This window comes from Erinaceus europaeus, chromosome 9, assembly GCF_950295315.1.
Source record: "Erinaceus europaeus chromosome 9, mEriEur2.1, whole genome shotgun sequence".
Lineage (NCBI taxonomy): Eukaryota > Metazoa > Chordata > Mammalia > Eulipotyphla > Erinaceidae > Erinaceus > Erinaceus europaeus.
In genome coordinates this window covers 119,097,809-119,117,377 of record NC_080170.1, presented here as the reverse complement: position 1 = coordinate 119,117,377, position 19,569 = coordinate 119,097,809, and the positions used below count along the sequence as shown (strand labels likewise).

General features: G+C 51.1%; 1 protein-coding gene across 2 annotated transcripts in view; it reads left to right on the top strand.

Annotated features, from left to right (window-relative positions):
• The window catches only part of URB1 (URB1 ribosome biogenesis homolog), a 66,202-nt gene that overhangs the window by 11,425 nt on the left and 35,208 nt on the right, over nucleotides 1–19,569 (top strand). For both annotated transcript variants that reach the window (XM_060198596.1, XM_060198597.1), the window contains 7 exons: nucleotides 1,519–1,615; nucleotides 4,230–4,315; nucleotides 7,547–7,672; nucleotides 9,581–9,705; nucleotides 14,241–14,436; nucleotides 17,109–17,246; nucleotides 18,390–18,563. In XM_060198596.1, the coding sequence (XP_060054579.1) occupies nucleotides 1,519–1,615; nucleotides 4,230–4,315; nucleotides 7,547–7,672; nucleotides 9,581–9,705; nucleotides 14,241–14,436; nucleotides 17,109–17,246; nucleotides 18,390–18,563 (942 nt within the window). The remainder of the gene's footprint in view (nucleotides 1–1,518; nucleotides 1,616–4,229; nucleotides 4,316–7,546; nucleotides 7,673–9,580; nucleotides 9,706–14,240; nucleotides 14,437–17,108; nucleotides 17,247–18,389; nucleotides 18,564–19,569) is intronic.

Sequence of the window (19,569 nt, the reverse complement as noted above, 5' to 3'; positions counted from 1 at the left end):
GCTGTGTGCATGGAAAGGCATTTCCTGGCTTCCCTATACTCTCCCCTTTTTTTTTTTTTTTTTTTTTTTTTGCCTCCAGGGTTATCACTGGGGTTCGGCAAATCTCCTGGTGGCCTTGTTTTTTGTTTTTTTTTTTCCCCCCATTTTATTGAATAGAACAGAGAAATCGAGAGTGGAGGAGACGGAGGGAGGGAGAACACCTGCAGACCTGCTTCACCCCTTGCAGGTAGGAAGGTAGGAGCGTGGATCTGGATCCTTGTGGTGGTACTTGTGCTTAGTACTCTGTACATTTAACCTGGTGTGCCACTGCCGGGCCTCCTTCTCTATACTGCTTCTGTGGCCACAAATAACTTGGAACGTTGTGGAACTGCTCCAGCTAGTACTTAGCAGAAGACGGCCTCATTTGGCCAGGTGAACGTTGGCATTTGACTGCGTTCCTGGGACAGCAGGCCTGTGGAGAGCAGGAGAGCAGGCTTCCGGTGCTTCAGCTGGGCAGTGTGTCCCCTCTCTAGAGAAAGATATCATAGCACCGAAGCTTCCTTCAACGAGGGGGGCAAGCTCAAACCATGGGTCACGCACATCCCTTTGAAGCGGGAGCGAGTGAGCTATTTTGCTGGCCCCATTGTGTTAGCATTTTCCAGTGTTGAAGTTAAAGCCCCTTGGGCCTCTCTGAAGTAGGGACAAGGCGACACAGGTGGACGGACCTTCCTGACACTGAGAGGGAAACTAGTCAGAGGGTTGTAATGCTGGGCCCCATCAGGCTACCACGGCTACCTACTGTCGTGGGACAGAGCAGACTGCTGTCCTGGGAACAGCGCTGTGGACTGTGTGTGTGTGTGTGTGTGTGTGTGTGTGTGTGGTGAACTCATGACTTATTCATCACCCACTAAAACCCAGACACCACCTCACTGGTGTCTCATCCAGAATCGCAGCAGCCTGTCCGTCCTCACAGGCTTTTCCTAACAAAGCACGGGAGTCTTGTTTCACTGCAAGAGAGAGGAGGCGGCAGTGTCTGTGTGGGCCAGGAACCCCCTGCCATGCAGCAGAGGGCGCTGTAAAGAGAAACCTTCCCTGTTTGGCACCTCCAGCCATGCTTTTGTGATCAGAATGGAGCCTGACAGAAGAAAAGTGGAGAAGAAGGTGGAGGGGGAAAGCGATGGGGGAAAAAAAACCCATTCGGCTGGGGAGAGAGCAGAGGAGACAGCACAGGCTTTGCAAGCAAGAGGTCCCAGGTTTGGGCCCCGGCTCCACCAGCAGCCCTGCTTCACCACTCATGAAGCTTCCCCCCTGCAGGTGGGGCTGGGTGGCATGAACCCGGGTCCTTGCTCATGGTGACGTGTGCGCCACTGCCCAGCCCCAGAATCTTGCTTTCTAGAAGCAGATGACCGCTTCAGATTCCGGGTCCCCCGGCTACACAAAACGGGGTGACCTCTGGTACATGCGTGGGAACCTGCATTTTGGGGGTATGGGGGGAGGTGAGGGTGACACGTGTGACACGAGGTCTGTTTCCTCCCCCAGGGAGGACAGGACGTCCGCCAGGCCTACATCCAGTTCGCCCTGGCCTTTCTCATCGCCGGCGACGACAGCACCATCGTGCAGGTGCTGGAGGTGAAAGGTAGGCGCCCGGCGGAGCCCTTGGAAGCCGGTCACGGTCGTGTTCGAAAAACCTTTGCTTCTCGGCTTCTACTTGTTTATCCACGTTTTGAGCCCACGGCCTGTGCAGCTTGCTGAGCTCAGGAGGCGGAGGAAGCCCCGGTCAGTGACCCTGAGCTCCGCTCTGCCGCTTGCCAGCCAGCCCCGGGACCGGTCCTCTTACTCTCTGGGATGCCAAGCAGCGCCTCCAACCCAGGCTCAGCTCCAACTTGTCAGACGCGGGTAAACGAGGGTGGGTCTGGGTCTGTGGCTGCAGAACGGGCACAGACATGGAGCCTCAGCCTCTCCCCCCCCCCCCCAGTGATCACACGTCACCATGTCAGGCCTAATTGCTGTTCCGGCTCTGCCTGGTGTTATCAGAATAGCGCCAGTCAGACTCGAAAAACTCTGTCTTAAACTGGCGGAATGGCTCACCTGGCTCCTTTGAGGCTTTGCCATCTGCACATCCAGGGTTTGAGCTCGGCCGCCGCTGTGCTGAAGGAAGCTTTGGCATTGTGGCTTCTTTCCTCCCCCTTCTGCCTCTCTGTCTGTATCTGGAAACAAAGGGAAAACAACCCTCGTGACCACTTTCCTCAAAGCTTGGCACCATTTTATCTTTTAGGATCACTCACGCTTTTTTTTTTTTTAATGATTTTTTTTTTTATCATCTATTTTATTTACTGGATGGAGACAGCCAGAAATCGAGAGGGAAGGGGGTGATAAGAGAGGGAGAGAGAGAGACACCTGCAACACTGCTTCACCACTTGGCGAAGCATTCCCCCTGCAGGTGGGGACCAGGGGCTCGAACCGGGTCCTTGCGCATTGTAACATATGTGCTCAACCAGGTGCGCCACCACCCGCCCCTGGATCACTTACACTTTTCTAGCAAAGAGGGAGGAGGGCAGGCGGTGGCACACTTAGTTAAGCACTGACATTACACTGCACAGGGACCCAGGTTCAAACCCCTGATTCCTACCTGCAGGGGGAAGCTTCACAAGTGGTGAAGCAGGACTGCAGGTGTCTGTCTGTCTCTCTCCCCCCTCAGTTTCTCTCTATCCAATAATAAATTAAATGAATAAATAATATATATTTGTTTAGGATAGAGACAGAAAAATTAGGAGGGTAGGGGGAATAGAGAAACATGTCTGCAGCACTTCTGCACCACTCGTAAAGCTCCCCCCACCCCCCACCCCAGGTGGGGACTGGAGGCTTGAACCCCGGTCCTTGCACATGGTAACATCTGTGCGCTCTACCAGGTATACCACCCCCTGGTCCCCAGGGTCACTTGCATCAAGAGATTGAGGCAGTACTTGTTTGGAGGTGTGTGGGGGACCCCGTGGCCTGACTGGAGCTCAGGGGGCTGCTAGAAAGGGGAGCGCCGACTACCCAGCGTGGTTGAGTTTCCAGCCCTTGTTCTGCCATCCCCTGGGACGGAGTCCTGAGCGCCTGGCAGAACTTGCTTGCTGGGGGATGCTTGAGAAGGGTGTGGGGGACAGTCCCTAGTGTGTCCCTCTGGTCTCTGCAGGTGGCTGGGGAAGAGACAGCTCAGCCAGGCCAGGTCCCACGCCGAACATCTTTCTACTGCTAAGATTGGGGGCGTCTTCAGACAGCTACTGATGGCGGGTCTGGGGGTGCTCGGCCGCACTACAGGAGGGTGTGGGGGGCACCAGTTACCGTCCCTGCAGGGCAGGCCACAGCCAGAACAGTCAAGCTGAGCCCTAGCAGCCCTAGCCGTCTGTCCTCAGGAGACAGTTGAGGACTGGAGCTGAGGGTTTGTCGGATAGCTGGAAGTCACTCTCCCCAGCTGACCCCCAGCAGGGGTTCGGCCAGCACACTGGGGACTTAGCACAAGGCGGAACACAGCTCTGAAACACCGAGCGGTCGGCCCTGTCCTCTGGGTTTTAAATTCTTTATTCGTATTACCACCAGGCTTGTTGCTGGGGCTCGGTGCCTGCACTGTGAATCTGCTGTTCCTAGTGGCCCCTTTTTCTTCCTTCCTTCCTTTTTTTTTTTTTCCCTCTTTTTATTAGATAGGACAGAGAAAAATTGAGAAGGGAGGGAGAGATAGGGAGAGAGAAAGACAACCTGCAGACCTGCTTCACAAAGGAATAGTGCTTGAGAGTCCCAACAGCTTGTCCACTGCGTCACCCCTCCCGGGCTGCTGGTAAACTCTTTGTATTATGTTGATTTCACAGACACTAATGGGAGAGAAGGAGACTTGAGCAGAACTACAGAAACAACATCAAAACAACCTCCTAAATCCTTCTTTACTTTCAAGACTAAAATTGTTTTTTTTAAAGGACTTAGGAAATGACTTTTATGAGAGAGAGGGCCCAGAGCACTACTCAGCTGTGGTATCTGGCTGTGCTGAGGAATCGAACGTGGCACCTCTGGGGCTTTAGCCGTGCAAGGCTGGTGCTCTGGCTCGTCAAGCTGGCTCCCCATCCTTAAAGCATTCTCTCTCTCTCCATATTTCCTTTTGCAAATTTGGGTAATGAAAAAAGCAAAACGGTCGTCTGCTGTCATCTAAGCTGTAACGTTTTCTTCCACATTCAAAATATTTTTGAGTCTAATGTTCTGCATTTCTTCACTTCCAGAATTTATTCCGTGTGTTTTCAGCTCGGGCATAAAGGAAGACCGGATCTCCACCATCAGTCTTTTGCTCTCCACGCTGAAAACCAAAGTAGGCGTTTGGCAATTGATTTTTGTTTTGGGTAACTTGATTTGTCCAGAGCTCGCTCGCTCGCTCATTCCTCCCTTCCTTCCTTCTTCCCTCCCTCCCCCCTCTTCTTTCCTTCCTTCCTTCCTTCCTTCCTTCCTTCCTTCCTTCCTTCCTTCCTTCCCCTGTTTAAACCAGAACACTGCTCAGCTGTGAGGATAGAACATGGACCACAGAGCCGCAGGCTCACTGAAAGTCTCGCAGGACCACTGACTGTCCTGTCTCCCCAGGCCTTGTGGAGACTTCTGCAGGACTGACCCCAGAGCAGTCGTCCCTTGGGAGGTAGAGTGGGTGGTTCCGCAGGTTGAATGAAAGCTGCATCTTAGGGGGGGATCCTGGAAGAAGTGGTGGGCTGCCCTTTCTACAGCCACAGGGAGAAGCTGTTGGTGAGAAACCACTGGCCTAGTCCTGAGTTGGAAAAGTCAATTAATACCTGATTTACACGGGTGGCAAACAGTATGTTTATTTCTGTCGATGCGTTCCGCCTCTTAAGCGTATCTTATAAAAAATTGGGGCCTGGAGAGATAGCATAATGGTTATGCAAAAGGCTCTCATGCCTGAGGGTCTAAGGTCCACGGTTTGTTTAAAAAAATTTTTTATTACAAGTTATTAATAGGGTTTGGTGCCTGTGCACAAACCCACCACTCCTGGCAGTCATTTCTTCTTATTTTTCCCCACTTTATTTGATAGTATAGATGGAAATTGAGAGGGGAGGGGAGAGAGACAGAGAGACACCTGCAGCCCTTGGTCACCACTTGTAAAGCTTTCCCCCTGCAAGTGAGGGCCGGGGGCTTGAACCTGGGTCCTTGCACATGGTGATGTCTGTGCTCAACTGGGTATGCCACTGCCTAGTCCCAGGTTCAGTCCCCAGCACCACCGTAAGTCAGAGCTGAACAGTGCTTTGGTATTTCTCTGCCTCTGCCATGGAAAGAAAGAAAGAAAATTTAAAACTCGTTGAAAAAGTCTTTAATGTCAAGTCACCTTCAGTGAACTGCAGAAGAAGTTCTGTGCCTCTCCTAACCAGAAAAGCTGTCCAGAGGCCCTGAACTAGGGGCCTACGTCAGCAGATTTCACACCAGAACACTCAGAAAGCAGTGCGCCAGCTTGGCTTGCTTTCGTCCACCCTGGGGCGCTGTCCAGAGACATTTCTGGTTGTCACCACAAGAGGGTGCAATAGCAGGTATGTAGCATGCAGGCAGCGCCCTCCACAGGCTTCCTGGGATCCAACTTGGAGCCTTATGTTTGAGAGTCTTGCCCTCTGGGGCAAGATGCAAAATCTTTTTATATTATTTTGTTTTATTTTTATTTTATTTTCCCTTTTGTTGCCCTTGTTGTTGTTTTTATTGTAGTGTTTATTATTGTTGTAGTTACTGATTTTGTTGTTGTTGGACAGGGCAGAGAGAAATGAAGAGAGGAGGGGGAGAGAAAGACAGACACCTGCACTCCTGCTTCTCCGCTTGTGAAGCGACTCCTCTGCAGGTGGGGAGCCGGGGGCTTGAACTGGGTTCCTTCTGCCGCTCCGTGCTCTTTGTGCCAAGTGCGGTTAACCCGCTACGCTACCACCCGACTCCCAAGATGCAAGATCTTAAGCAAGACCTTAACCTTTTTTTTCTTCTTTGTTTTTGAGATAAAGACAGAGAGAGAGAGAAAGAGAGAGACAGCACAGCAGCAAAGCTTCCTTCAGTGCTGTGGTGGCCAGGCTGGAGCCTGGGTGGTCGAGTGTAAGGCAAAAGTACATATCACCCAGGCGAGCGATTAACTGTTAACCTGTCGGATGAGTGACGTGCAAAGCCGGTGACGATGCTTTGAGTCGAGTATCTTCCAGAGGGGTCAGAGCCCCGATGGAGCAGCTCTGACAAAGTGTGTGTGTGTGTGTGTGTGTGTGTGTGTGTGTGTGTGTGTGTGTGTGTGTGTGTGTAGCCTCTTCAATATGCTCCCACGTTTGAGGGCAGGGGGCAGCTTGATGGCATATTGAAAACACAAGACACTTGGGTCACATCGCCCAGAATCTCTGGGGGCAGGTAGTCTTGGGTGGCACCGAGAACTTGTCCACCAAGCATCCGGGTCACGGGCAGAGTTGAGAAACCGCCTCCTGACATGCGCCTGCGTGTGGTCAACTCCAGGGACTCCTCACGAACGAGAGTCCCGCAAAGGTGACTCCACAAAGGAAGTCTTGGTGATGGCTGCTCCTCTTGTGCTGCACAGACAAAGAGGTAGAGTCAGAGCACTGTGTCAGCGCAATCGCAGAGCAGAATGAAACCCTCGCCCCGATTTGTACACGTCTGTAGTGTGCAGGAAGGAGGGGAGAAAAGGAAGCTTGAAAGGCTGGCTAGGGTGGCTTGTGCACTGGTGAATTCCATTTTTCCTCCTTTCCTCCCTCTTCTTTTTCTTCTTTTCTTTTCTTTCCTTTCCTTTCCTTTTTTTTTTTTTTTTTTTTGCCTCCAGGGTTATTGCTGGGGCTCGGTGCCTGCGCTTTGAATCCATTGCTCTTGGAGGCTCTTTTTTCCCTTTTGTTGCCCTGGTTGTTTATCATTGTTGTTGTTGTTATTGCTGTTGTTGGCTAGGACAGAGAGAAATGGAAGACAGAGACGGGGGAGAGCACGATAGACACCTGCAGACCTGGCTTCCCTGCTTGGAAAGCGACCCCCCCCTGCAGGTGGGGAGCTGGGGGCTTGAACTGGGATCCTTACACCGGCCCTTGCACTTCGTGCCATGTGCGCTTAACCTGTTGTGCTACTGCCCGGCTCTCTCTTTTTTTTTGCCTCCAGGGTTTTTGCTCCTGGTGGCCATTTTTTTCCCATTGTTGTTGTTGCTGCTGTTATTGCTGCTGCTGTTGTTGGACAGAGAGAAATTGAGAGAGGAAGGAGGGAGGCAGAGGGGGGGAGAAAGAAAGACACCTGCAGACCTGCTTCACCACTTATGAAGTGACCACCCCCCCTGCAAGTGGGGAGTCGGGGGCTCGAACCGGAATCCTTGTGGGTCCTTGTGCTTCGCACTGTGTGCATCTAACCTGGTGTGCTGCCACCCAGTCCCCTTTTGGTCAGATTTCTACAGTTAGCCTGCATTTGTCTCATAATGACCAGAGAGAGAGAGAGAGACAGAGACACACAGAGAAAGGCATAAGACAAACAGCAGACACTGTGGTAACCGGAATGGAACTGCTGGAAGGAGTTTCACTTGTTTTCGTGACGGCAGGTGGTTCACAACAAGAGCATCACCAAGACCCAGAAGGTGCGGTTCTTCACGGGGCAGCTGCTCAACCACATCGCCCAGCTCTACGCCTGGAACGGGGTCGTTGATGTGGACCTGGAAAACGCCCAGGTGCGGCCACGTTTGCACTTCCGGTGACCTCAGCTTGAGGGTGGGCCCCTCCAGCCGGGAGATAGAAGGGTCTGAGCTCACAACTGCTTCTTTTAAAAAAAGTCCCTTCACCTGATGTGTTTCTTTGGACTTCTGTGTCTGTCTACTCGTTGGGTATGTGATTTTCTTCTTTTATTGTTTTTTTTCTTTTTTCAGTAATATATTTTTACCTCTCTGTGGTATCCTGAGACCATATTATAATTTTATCTGTTTTTCTTTATTGCCTCCAGGGTTATTGCTGGGGTTCAGTGCGCACTGAGTTAAATGCACATAGTACAAAAACGTAAGGATCCCAGTTCGAGCCCCTGGCTCTCCACCTGCAGGGGGGTCGCTTCACAAGTGATGAAGCAGGTCTGCAGGTGTCTGTCTTTCTCCCTCTCTGTCATCCCTTATCTTTCTCAATTTCTGTCTGCCATATCCAATAAAATGGAAAAAAAAAATAGCTGGAGGAACGTTGGATTCACAGTGCAGGCACCGAGCCTCAGCAATAACCCTAGAGGCAAAAGAGAGAGAACTGCAGACCTGCTTCACTGCTCTTAAAGTGTCCCCCTGCTGGGGGGCAAGTGGGGGCTTGAACCTAGGTCCTTGCTCAGGGTAACCTATGTACTTAATCAGGTACGCCCTCACTAGGCCCCCACAAGGTCCATTTTCTCTGTTGTCTATTTTTGTGTGAGAGAGAGAGAGACAGACAGACACACCAAGGCACTGTTTCACCATTCTTGGAACCCCACCTGTCTCTGTCCTTGGTGCTGGAATGTGCCCGGGATGCAGCCCAGGGCTCATGCTAGCATGCTTTCTGCCCTCCCTGCCAGACGTCCTGCCTAGCCCCAAACTTGTATTCTCAGTGTGAGAGACACAACCTCCCTTTCGCTGACTGGCATCATCGTTTCTCCGGCACCATCCAGCCAGCAGGCCACTGGTCTGAGCCCTGCCATCTCCTTCCCAGTTTTGTGTGTGTGTGTGTAGAAAAATACGTCATGATTTTCCCCTGCTATTTTGCAGCAGTTACTGAAGTGCCAAACTAGAGCAGTTGTTCTCACACTGACCCAAGGCCGATACACATTTTAACTCTCATTTTTATTTTCCTCCCGGCATTTCTCAACATGGGCTTGGCCACAGTAGTAAATGTTCAGACTTCCTGCTAACTGTAGTAATTTACCACCAAAGCCTTTTCTTTTCTTTTTTCTTTTTTTTTTTTTTTTACTTCCTTTCATCTTTTGAAGATGTTTTGTACGCCCTGTTACAAGGGCGCCTCAGGGGCTTCATAAAAACACTCCCAAATGTGGAATTCTGTTTCAAATGGCAGGAGAAATTAAACCATTCTGGAACTTGTTTAAAAAACACAGGCTTAAGCTTGCCTTTAAGAGCTTTTTTTTCCCCCCTTGATGCTTCTGTTTGGTTTTCTGGAATGATACCAAGTTACTCATTTAAAACCTATTTTAATTGTCATCAGGAATGTGGCCACAGTGTTTCCTCTCTCTTCTGGCCGAAGGTTGAGGATCTTGGAGTTGTTGCTGATTTTTTTTTTTTTTTTTGCCTCGAGGGTGATCACTGGAGTTTGATGCCAGCACTAGGAATCCACTGCTCCCGGTGGCCATTTTTTCTATTCTATTGGCTAGGACAGAGAGAAATTGAGAGAAGAGGAGGAGGTAGAGAAGGAGAAAGATAGACACCTGCAGCCCTGCTTCACTGCTTGTGAAGTGACCCCCCCCCCCCCCGACACACACACACAGGTGGGGAGCCAGGGACTGGAACCTGGATTCTCGCTCGGGTCCTTGCGCTTAGTACTATGTGCTCGTAACCAGGTGCGCCACCGCCTGGCCTCCCTGATTTTTTTTTTCCTTCTCTTCTCTTTCTTCTCCTTGTCAGGCTCCCGCTGAAGATGCAGGGAAGGCCATGGTGCGGGGGCTGGTGCACAGCTTCCTGATGGACCTCTGCTGCTCGCTCAAACACGGGATCAACTTCTACGACGCGTCTCTGGGCACCTCCGGCAGGTAAGGCGCGTCACCTCGCGGAGCCCGTGTGGGTGCCGCCTTAGTTGTGACAGCAGGGGCAGCCTGGTAAGTGGCGGGATGGCGGGACTAGAGCAGGTGAGAACTGGAATTACAAAAAAAAAAAAAAAAAACTAGAATCTTAGACTCAGGCAGGTACAGCTTAAGAAGGAGCGTTCGGAGCACCAGAGCGCTCCTGTTCACGCCGTGCTGGTTGGTGGCATCCAGGCCCCGCATGGTGTGGCGCTGGACTTAGACGCAGACACAGGGCCTCTCACTCAGGGAGCTGCTGTGGAATATTGACTGGGCCTGGGAATAAGTCTTCCTCCCCGTCTTCCCAGAGACAGAAGTCCCAACGCGGGCCTGACCAGAGTCCTAGAGTGGACACCACTGTTAGCCCAGATTTGCAGATGGGAGAACAGTGGGAGTACAGAGAAAAGAAATCAGACTCCACTCTGTAAGTGACAGGGCTTGGATTTGAACCGGCAGCGCTGGTCTCATGTGGGTACTCACAACAAGTAAACAGCCTTCCCTCTCTTCAAAGACTATCTAGTCATGTAACTTTAATACCTATCTGTGTTGTCTTTTTTCTTTTTTTCTTTTTTTCACTTGCCACTAGTGTTATCTTTGGGATTTGGTGTCTGTACAACAAATCTGCTGCTCCAAACAACAACAACAAATCCACAGCTCCTGGCAACACTTTTTTTTTTTTTTTTTTGAAAGAGACAGAAAAATTGAGGGGGGAGGGAGATAAAGAGAGACACCTACAGCACGGCTTCATTGATTGACTGTGAAGCTAACCCTCCACCCCCGCAAGTGGGGACAGGGCACTTGAACCTATGCATGGTAACATGTGCACTCTTGTCGTGCTGCGCCACGGAAAAGAGAGAGGGGAGGTCCAAAGCGAAGAGGGAACACAATTCTTTGTTCACGCGGGTACCTCAGGGTTGGGTCAGAACTCAGCGGTTCGGGCCACGTGGAGCTAGCCAAAAAATGGCCGTCCCCCGCTACGCGCACCACCCTTCCGTCTCTGAGGTAAAAAACCGGGCGGGGGGCGGAAGTAGGAGGGCTTTTTATAGGGCAACAGCCAGGAGTGACATGTCGGGACAGGACTGGTTGGGAAAGGCACTTGAGAATACCATACCGTATAACTCTCGTGGGAAGTGGCTGAGCCTGAGAGGACAGCTTGGCAGATGTGACTGCATCTGCATAAGTCCCCAGCATACTCTACCTGGTGTGCCACTGCCTAGCCACTTTTTATGTTTGTTTTTATTTATTTGTTTGTTTTTGTCTTTTGCCTCCAGTCACTGGGACTCAGTCCAGCACTACTAATCCACTGCTTCTGACAGCCTTTTTTTTTTTTTCCATTCGATAGGATAGAGAAATTGAGAGAGTAGTGGGAGATACAGAGAGAGAGAGAGAGAGAAATAGACACCTGCAGGCCTGCTTCACCATTTATGAAGCTTCCCCCCCGCAGGTGGGGGCCGGGGATGGAACCCGAGTCCTTGTGTGTATCCTTGCATGTAGTACTGTGTGCGCTTAACCAGGTGCCCCACCGTCTGGCCTTCTCTGTTGTTTGTTAATAGTCAGCATGGCATCCTGTGAGCCGCATTGCTTTTTTCCCTCCTCACTTGACCATAAAAGTACAGATCATATTTCCAGTTTATCATGAATGACGCTTGATTTTTTTTTTTTTTCCACACATCCTGTGGTTTCTTATAAGGACATTGATGGTTTTGTTTAGTTTCAGTCAGTCAGGAGATGATGGATTCCTTCAGAACTGGGTAGCTGGAAGGGAAGAAGCCCACTCCTGCTTACAACACAACAGCTAACTTGTTCACTTTTGTAATCTACCCTAACGCCCTGCTTCAAAGACCTGCTATGTGCCCTCCCTCCCTCCCTCCCTCAGGTGTGTCAGCAAATGGATCATCATCTGATGGCCACACGGAGGTGAATGGCCTCAGAATTTCAAATTCTGCCTTGGTTGGTTTTTTGCCACCGGGGTTATCGCTGGGGCTCGGTGCCAGCATTGGGAACCCACCTTTCCTTACGTTTTCCCATTCCTTTTTTTCCCCTCTTTTATTAGATAGGACAGAGAGAAATAAAGAGGGGAGAGGGAGATAAAAGAGGGGAATATAAAGACCGCTTGTGAAGCTTCCTCTCCCACGCACAGGTGGAGGGCTGGAGCTCGAACCCTGGTCCTTGTGCTAGGTAACTTCTGTGCTCAGACAGGTACACCACTGCTCGTCCCAGAATTCAAACTTCTAAAGGCTAGCTTTCTGATCAGAAATGTGCTAATTCGGTTTTCGGAAGATGCATGTTACATCGCTACTGTTACAGAAGTCTTGAGGGGACCCTGAGCCATCAGCATGACTGGCACTTAGGGAGGCCCGTGCTGTGTTTTCTCTGGACGCCAAGACCTCCCTGAGTCAGGCTGAGGGGAAGAGGCATCTTTTCCCAGAGAGCAGCAGGTAGAGTCCTGAGGACTTGAGCTGTGTAGATCCCTGCCTGGCTCTTCCCTTTCTGCAACTTTTACTTTGTTTTTTTTAAGATGTCTTTATTGGATGGAGTAGATCATGAAATAGTTATGCAAACGACTTCCTTTTCTTTCTTTTTTTCTCTTTCTTTGCTTTATGTGTGACTAATTACCAAAATAATTCATTGTTTTGACTTTGCTTATAGTGTCATGTGTCGTGAAGAAAAGTTTATTTTTTTGTGTAGTCAAATCTGTCAAGCATGATAATATATATATTTTAATTTTTATTTATTCCCTTTTGTTGTCCTTGTTTTATTGTTGTAGTTATTTTTGATGTTGTTGGATAGGACAGAGAAATGGAGAGAGGAGGGGAAGACAGAGAAGAGGAGAGAAAGACAGACACCTGCAGACCTGCTTCACCGCCTGTGAAGCGACTCCCCTGCAGGTGGGGAGCTGGGAACTCGAACCGGGATCCTTACGCCGGTCCTTGTGCTTTGTGCCACCTGCGCTTAGCCCACTGTGCAACTGTCCGACTCCCGTGTGATAATATTTTAAGGAAAAGAAGTGTATTTTTGCCTTAAGAGACCAGCGCTTTAATTTAGATGACATGATTCCAGTGTTATTGCCAAATTTGCTTTCTTGGCGGATGCTTCACTGTTCTAGGTAACGTGAAAAACAACAAAGATCAGACAGCACACCAGACCTTTTAAGCTGCTTTGTTTCAAATGGCTTCCCACAAAGAGAGCTAGCCTTCCTGGAGGTGGTCCATCTCTTCAAATGACTCCCCACCTCCAGAAGCTTGAGGTCCTGGGTTAGGCCCTACAACCATGGGAATACCAGGGACAGCAGCAGGAAGGAATTCCAGGAAGGTGGATGTGTGCTGTGGTGTCTCTCCTTCTTTGACTGTTCTTCCCCCCCCCCCTTTTTTTTTTGCCTCCAGAGTTATTGCTGGGGCTCGGTGGCTGCACTATGAATCCACTGTTCTTAGAGCACTCCCCCCCCATTTTGTTGTCCTTGTCGTTGTTATTATTGTTGCCATTGATGTTGTTGGAGAGGACAGAGAAAAAAAATCAAGAGAGGAAGGGAGACAGAGAGGGGAAGAGAAAGACAGACACCTGCAGACCTGCTTCACTGCTTGTGAAGTGACCCCCTCCACCCCCCCACCCCCCGCAGGTGGGGAGCCGGGGGCTCAAACTGGGATCCTTACGCCAGTCCTTGGGTTTCATGCCATGTGCACTTAACCCACTGCGCGACCGCCTGGCCCCCTGACTGTTCTTCCTCTTTATCAGAAAATATAGACTAAAAATTGGACCAGGAATACCACACGGTGATACTGCAGATCGATAAAACCTGAGTTCATTCCCTAGCACATTAAAAAAAAAAAAAAGGAAAGGAGAAAGAAAGAAAGAAAGAAAGAAAGAGAGAAAGACAGAGAGAAAGAAAGAAAGAAAGAGAGAGAGAAAGAAAGAAAGAATACAGTCTTGGCTAGGAAGCTAGTTCAGCATGAGAGCATAATACTTGCTTCAGCAAAAGACTTCCATGCCTAAAGCTCTGAAGTCACAGGTTTAATCCCCAACATCACCATTTTCTGTTTGTTAGAGAGAGAGAAGGAGAGAGAGCCAGATCTTCACTCTACCACCCCTGGGCCACACATATGTATAATTGTTGATGTGTGTTTGGAAGAAGCAGGTGACTACAGTCTGAAAATGAAGTTGTGAGAGCAGATTCACCCGTGGTAATTTCTCCCTTTTAGTCATGTGAGAGAGGCCACAGGTGACTGGGTTAGAAAGGGAGAGTTGGTGGCTCGCTTTGTTCAAGTCAAAGAAGGGGTGAGGAGCAGCGAGGAGGACAAAGTAGAGACGTTCCCAGCCTCTCAGCAGTAGAGGGGCGATGGAGGCAAGCAGTCCACAGCCCCTGGAGACACCACACACACACACACACACTGAGCTCCAAGGGAGAGTCCCCAGGATGGAATGTTTATGTCAGTCCCAGTTGCCCTCTCGGGGGGCCCCAGGCATGTGGCAGAATCTCCCCGCTGACCCCCATCTCCCCTCACTCGCAGAGGAGGTAACCTGACGCTCCTGCACTTCCTGTTGGGCTTGAAAACGGCCGCAGACGATGAGCTGGTGACCGAGCTTGTGGTCAACATCCTCCGGGTGTGCCCCGACTTACTCAACAAATATTTCAAGGAGGTGACCTTCTCCTTCACCCCCAGAGTGAAGGCCACGTGGACCAACAACATCAAACTCCTAAACAAGGTAACGCAGGCTTGCAGGCGTCTGGTAGGGCAGATTCTGAGGGGTGCAGCGGGGAGTGGGCGGTTGTGAGAGGCTCTGAGAAGCTGTCCAAGGTGGAGAACGTCAGCCCCTCTTCAAAGGCCCCTCTAGGGCCTGGAGACAAACGTGTGGCCTTTTCCTCACCGTGCGTGGGCCTTTTGAATCTCTTGAGCTAATTTTTATCTCCTGTATCCTTTTTTTCTTCTTTTTTTTTTAATACTTATTTATTTCCCCTTTTGTTGCCCTTGTTTTTTATTGTTGATGTATTAAAGAATTTTTTTTTTTTGCCTCCAGGGTTATTTCTGGGCCTCGGGGCCTACACTAGGAATCCACTGCTCCTAGAGGCCATTTTCCCCATTTTTGTTGCCCTTACTGTTGTTGGATAGGACAGAGAGAAATGGAGAGAGGGGGAGAGAAAGATAGGCACCTTCAGACCTGCTTCACCACTTGTGAAGTGACCCCCCCCTCCGCAGGTGGGGAGCCGGGGGCTCAAACTGGGATCCTTACACCGGTCCTTGCACTTTGTGCCACGTGCACTTAACCCATCGTACTACTGCCCGGCGTCCCTTTTTTTTCTTTTTAAAACGTTTTATTTTTGCTAAGAGTAAGAGAAATTGAGAGGGGGAGAGAGAGAGATGCACCTGCAGCCCTGCTTCACCACCCAAGAGGCTTTCCCCCTGGAGCTGGGGATCCGGGTTTGAGCCCTGGGTTACCTTTGCGAATGATAATAACATGCACGCTCTCCAGGGTGTGTCACTGCCTGGCCCCCAGATCTCTCTCTCTCTCTCTCTCTCTCTCTTTCTTTGTTTATTGGGGGATTAATGGTTTACAGTCGACAGTAAAATCCAACAGCTTGTACAGGCATAACATTTCCCTGTTTTCCACACAACAATGCCACCCCCACTAGGCCCTCTGCCATCATGTTCCAGGGCCTGAACCCTACCCCCACTCCCTACCCCAGAGTCTTTTACTTTGGTGCAATACCAGATTTCTCTTTAGTGTGAGATCATTTACTCTTCTTTTATTATTATTATTTTTTCTAGTATCTTTATTTATTGGATAGAGACAGCCAGAAATTGAGAGTGAAGGGGGAGATAGAGAGGGAGAGAGACCCCTGCAGCCCTGCTTCACCACTCGCAAAGCTTTCCCCCTGCAGGTGGGGACCAGGGGCTTGAACCCGGGTCCTTGCATATTGTAACGTGTGCCCAACCAGGTGTGCCACCACCTGGCCCCTCATTGATTCTTCTTTTGCTGCCAGGCCTCCATGCCCATGTCACTCCACTGCTGGTCGCTGACTGTGTGCTCCCAGCCCCTTAGCGCACTGTCTTCATGAGTTTCAGCACACGCAGGACAGAGTTAATGAGAAGTCAGAAAACTTAAGGACTTTTTTTTTTTTTAATTTGATAGGGCAGAGAGAAATTGAAAGTGAAGAGGAGATAGAGAGGTAGAGAGACACATGTAGAATTGCTTCACTGCTTGTGAAGCTTCCTCCCGGTAGGTGGGGGACAGGCTCGAACCCTGGTCCTTGCACATGGTGATGTGTGAGCTTAACTGAGTGTGTCACCGGCCAGCCCTCGGGCCTTTTTTTTGAATGCTGTGTATGGGGCCCTGGGTACGAGCACCAGCGCCACACAGGAGAAGCTGGCATGGAAGGACCAGTGCTGTGAGGTCTCTGCGGTGACGCACCTGGTTAAGCACACACTGGTGTTCAATCCTCCTGCCCCCACCTGCAGGAGAAAAGCTTCACAAGCAGTGAAGTAGTGCTGCAGGTGTCTCTGTCTCTCTCCTTCTCTGTCTTCCCCCACCCCTCTTGATTTATCTCTGTCTCTAGCCAATAAAAAATTACATCCGGGAGTCAGGTGGTAGCGCAGTGGGTTAAGTACACGTGGCACAAAGCACAAGGACGGGCGTAGGGATCCTGGTTCGAGCCCCTGGCTCCCCATCTGCAGGGGAGTCGCTTCACAAGCGGTGAAGCAGGTCTGCAGGTGTCTGTCTTGCCCTCCTCTCTCCATTTCTCTCTGTCCCATCTAACAACATTGACATCAATGACAACAACAGTGAAAAACAACAACAAGGGCAACCAAAGGGAAAATAGATATATTTTTTAAAATCACATATGTAGGCGTGCATGCACCCAGGGAGGTCACTCGGCTATTTCACACATGTGCAAGGCCCTGGGTTTGTTCCTTGTGGCTACCAAAAAGAAAAAAAAGAAAAAGTTTCGGTGTCAACTACTTAAGAGCAACAACCTGGAATACACCATCGGTGGTGGGCTCTTGACTTGAGTGAGTGAGCACATACTATAAGCATTGATGTCAACACCCTCAGCTACCAATGAAGTTCTTGCTCCAGACAGTAACACCTAGATGGGCTGGACTTCCTCTCTCTCTCTCTCTCTCCCCCTCCCTCCTTTTTCCCCTACCTCCCCCTCTCCTTTCCCTCCCCCCCCCCCCTTGCAGCCCACACCCCTGCCAGAGCCGCAGTGCCCTGGGACTCTTGACTTTTATTTTGAGCAAATGGCTTTCAAGGTTAACCTTCAGGACCTTTGTCACCATTGTCTTGCCGGGACAGGTTCCCCACCAGGTCCCCACCAGTTAGCCCCCGTGTGACACCTGACCTCCACCAAGCCCCATCCTCTCTCCTCCGTTCCCTAGATCTACGCGGCCCAGCCTGACATCTCTCGGGCGTTTCAGACCCACGAGTTCATCCCTTTGCCTCGGCTCCTGGCCATGGTGATGGTGACCACCGTGCCCCCGGTATGCAACAAGACCACGTTCACCCAGGCCTTGAATGTAAGTGCCTCCCCTGTGTCTAGAACTTTCTCCAGCTCACCTGCTGGCTGTGCTGGGGGTGGGAGTGGGGTGTCTGAGAATGGCAGCCAGCCTGTTTCAGGTCTACACTCTTGACATCTTCCATGAGTGGCATTGTCCACTTCCCTGGGGAAGGGACCCTGAAGCCAGATGCACAGTCTCCCCAGGGGGTGGCTGATCTCTTGTCAGGACCTTGGGTCTTTCCCTGGCTCTTCAGGCCTCACTGAGAAAGGGGTGGGGGGGGGGGGAGTGCCTTGAGAACAGCCCCCAGGCCTCTGTGTTGAAATCAGTCCCCTTCATGCTGAAGTTCTGGGCAGAGGAGACTTAAAATTCGCCAGCCAGACCTTTCTGTGTAGCTGAGTGACCAGTGTTACAATATTCAGAGGGAACATTGACTTGAGACCAGCTGTTTTCAGAGGACACATTCACAGAAAGAATAGACAGACCTTTTGCCCTGTTACTTATTACACAGCTTCCAAGCCCTGTCTGAGGCCACATCCTCAGGCCCCCACACCTTTGATCATAACAGCATGACCTCAGAGGAGGAAACCGCTGTGAGCTGTTAGCACTCTCGGGCCCTGTCAGCCACCTTCCCCCACACTGAGTTTGGGGTTGGGTGTCTGTCATCCCATCTTCCTAAGCCTATCTGCTTTCCAAGGGTGGGTTGGGATATGTTGAGATTTTACCAATTTCATTGCAGATAATGTGAGTGTGTGAGAGGAAAGAAAGCATGAAAAAAGAACCCTTAGGCAGGAGAGACAGCATGATGGTTTTGTAAAAGACTCATGCCTGAGGCTCCAAGGTCCCAGGTTCAATCCCCGGCACCACCATCAGCCAGAGCTGAGCAGGGCTCTGGGGAAAAACAGACGAAAGCCCTCAGTCTCTCCTTTGGTAGCTGCCTGCCTGAGTCTTGCTCAGGTCCAGTCTGTGGGAGGCCTCAGGCAGAGAGACCAGCTATCCCTCTCTCACACCCTCCTCGTTCCCTGCTCCCCAAGTGTGGCCTGAGCGCAGGGCTCAGAAGACGGTCCGGCAGTGTTGGCGCTGCGGGTGTTGGGACCCTTCCCTATAGTCACACGCACACCTTCATCCTGGCCGCGTTTGGATCTCAGCTTTTCTTCTCCCCAGTTGGACAGCAAAGCAGTGAAGCACACAGCCCTGTCCCTCCTCTCCGTCATCTTGAAGAGAGCACTGAAAACCATGGAGCACTGCCTGGACAGAGAGGCATGGCAGGAGTCGGGGGTGTACACGGCCTCCATGATGGAGGACTTTGTGAGGCTCTTCCGGGAAGCCCTGAGCAAGGTAGGCGTGGAGGAAGCCCGCCGGGGAGTGTCCGGGGCTCCCCTCACCGCTGTCACAGGGTGGGCCTGGAAGCAGAGGGTGTGAGGTGGCACCGTTGGGGTGCTCATCAGGACTAGAAGCAGGGGCAGGGGCCTGGGAGTGGGAGGGCATCTTGGAAAACCCTCTCCTCCCGTGCCTGACTCTGCTAAAGGAGTGGGAGGGAGGTTGGTCTTCTGCAGACTGGTTAACGGACCGGAAAGAACCCAGAGCATGCTGGGTAGGTTCCCCCAGCTGACCCCAAGGACACATGTCTGTTCCCAGTGACAGTTCCCCTGCTCTGTGCCACTGTCTGAGTTGCCAGCACTTGAGTTTTCCTCCAAACCGTTACTGCGTGCCATGGTCAGCTTCATACCTCAGGACAACTCACGGATGGATGGGCCCCCACACCCTCTCTCGTGCTCACGGTGGCCCACGAGGTTGGCACTGTGCTGTGTCCCCATGGATTAGGCTAGGGCAGTAAGAGTGAGTGTGGCTTTGGGCCTCCCGGAAGTCACGAGAACAGTGACACCAGTACAGGCTGTGGGAGCAGGCTCCATTTTTCTTTTTCCTCCTCCCCCGGCCACTGTCCCTTCTGTACAGCCCCAGCGCACACTCGGGCACTCGCCCACACACACTGCTCAGCCTTCACGCACAGGCTCAGGTGCCCTCCCTGACGTCCACACCTCCTACCCGCACACAGGCACTCGGAGGCACTCGAACTTACACTAACGTCCACATGCTCGCACCACTCCCTGTCACGCTAGAATTCACTCCTGCACTCAGGCCTCTCCCGGCTACTCCTTGTCAGCTGGTCCAGCCGTTCGCTTTTTTTTTTTTTTTTTTTAAATCCTGAGTTATCACTGGGGCTTGATGCCAGGACTACAAATCCACCACTCCTGGTGCCCGTTTCTTCCCATTTTATTGCGTAGGACAGAGAGAAATTGAGAGAGGAGAAGGAGGGAGAGAGAGAGAGACAGACAGACAGATA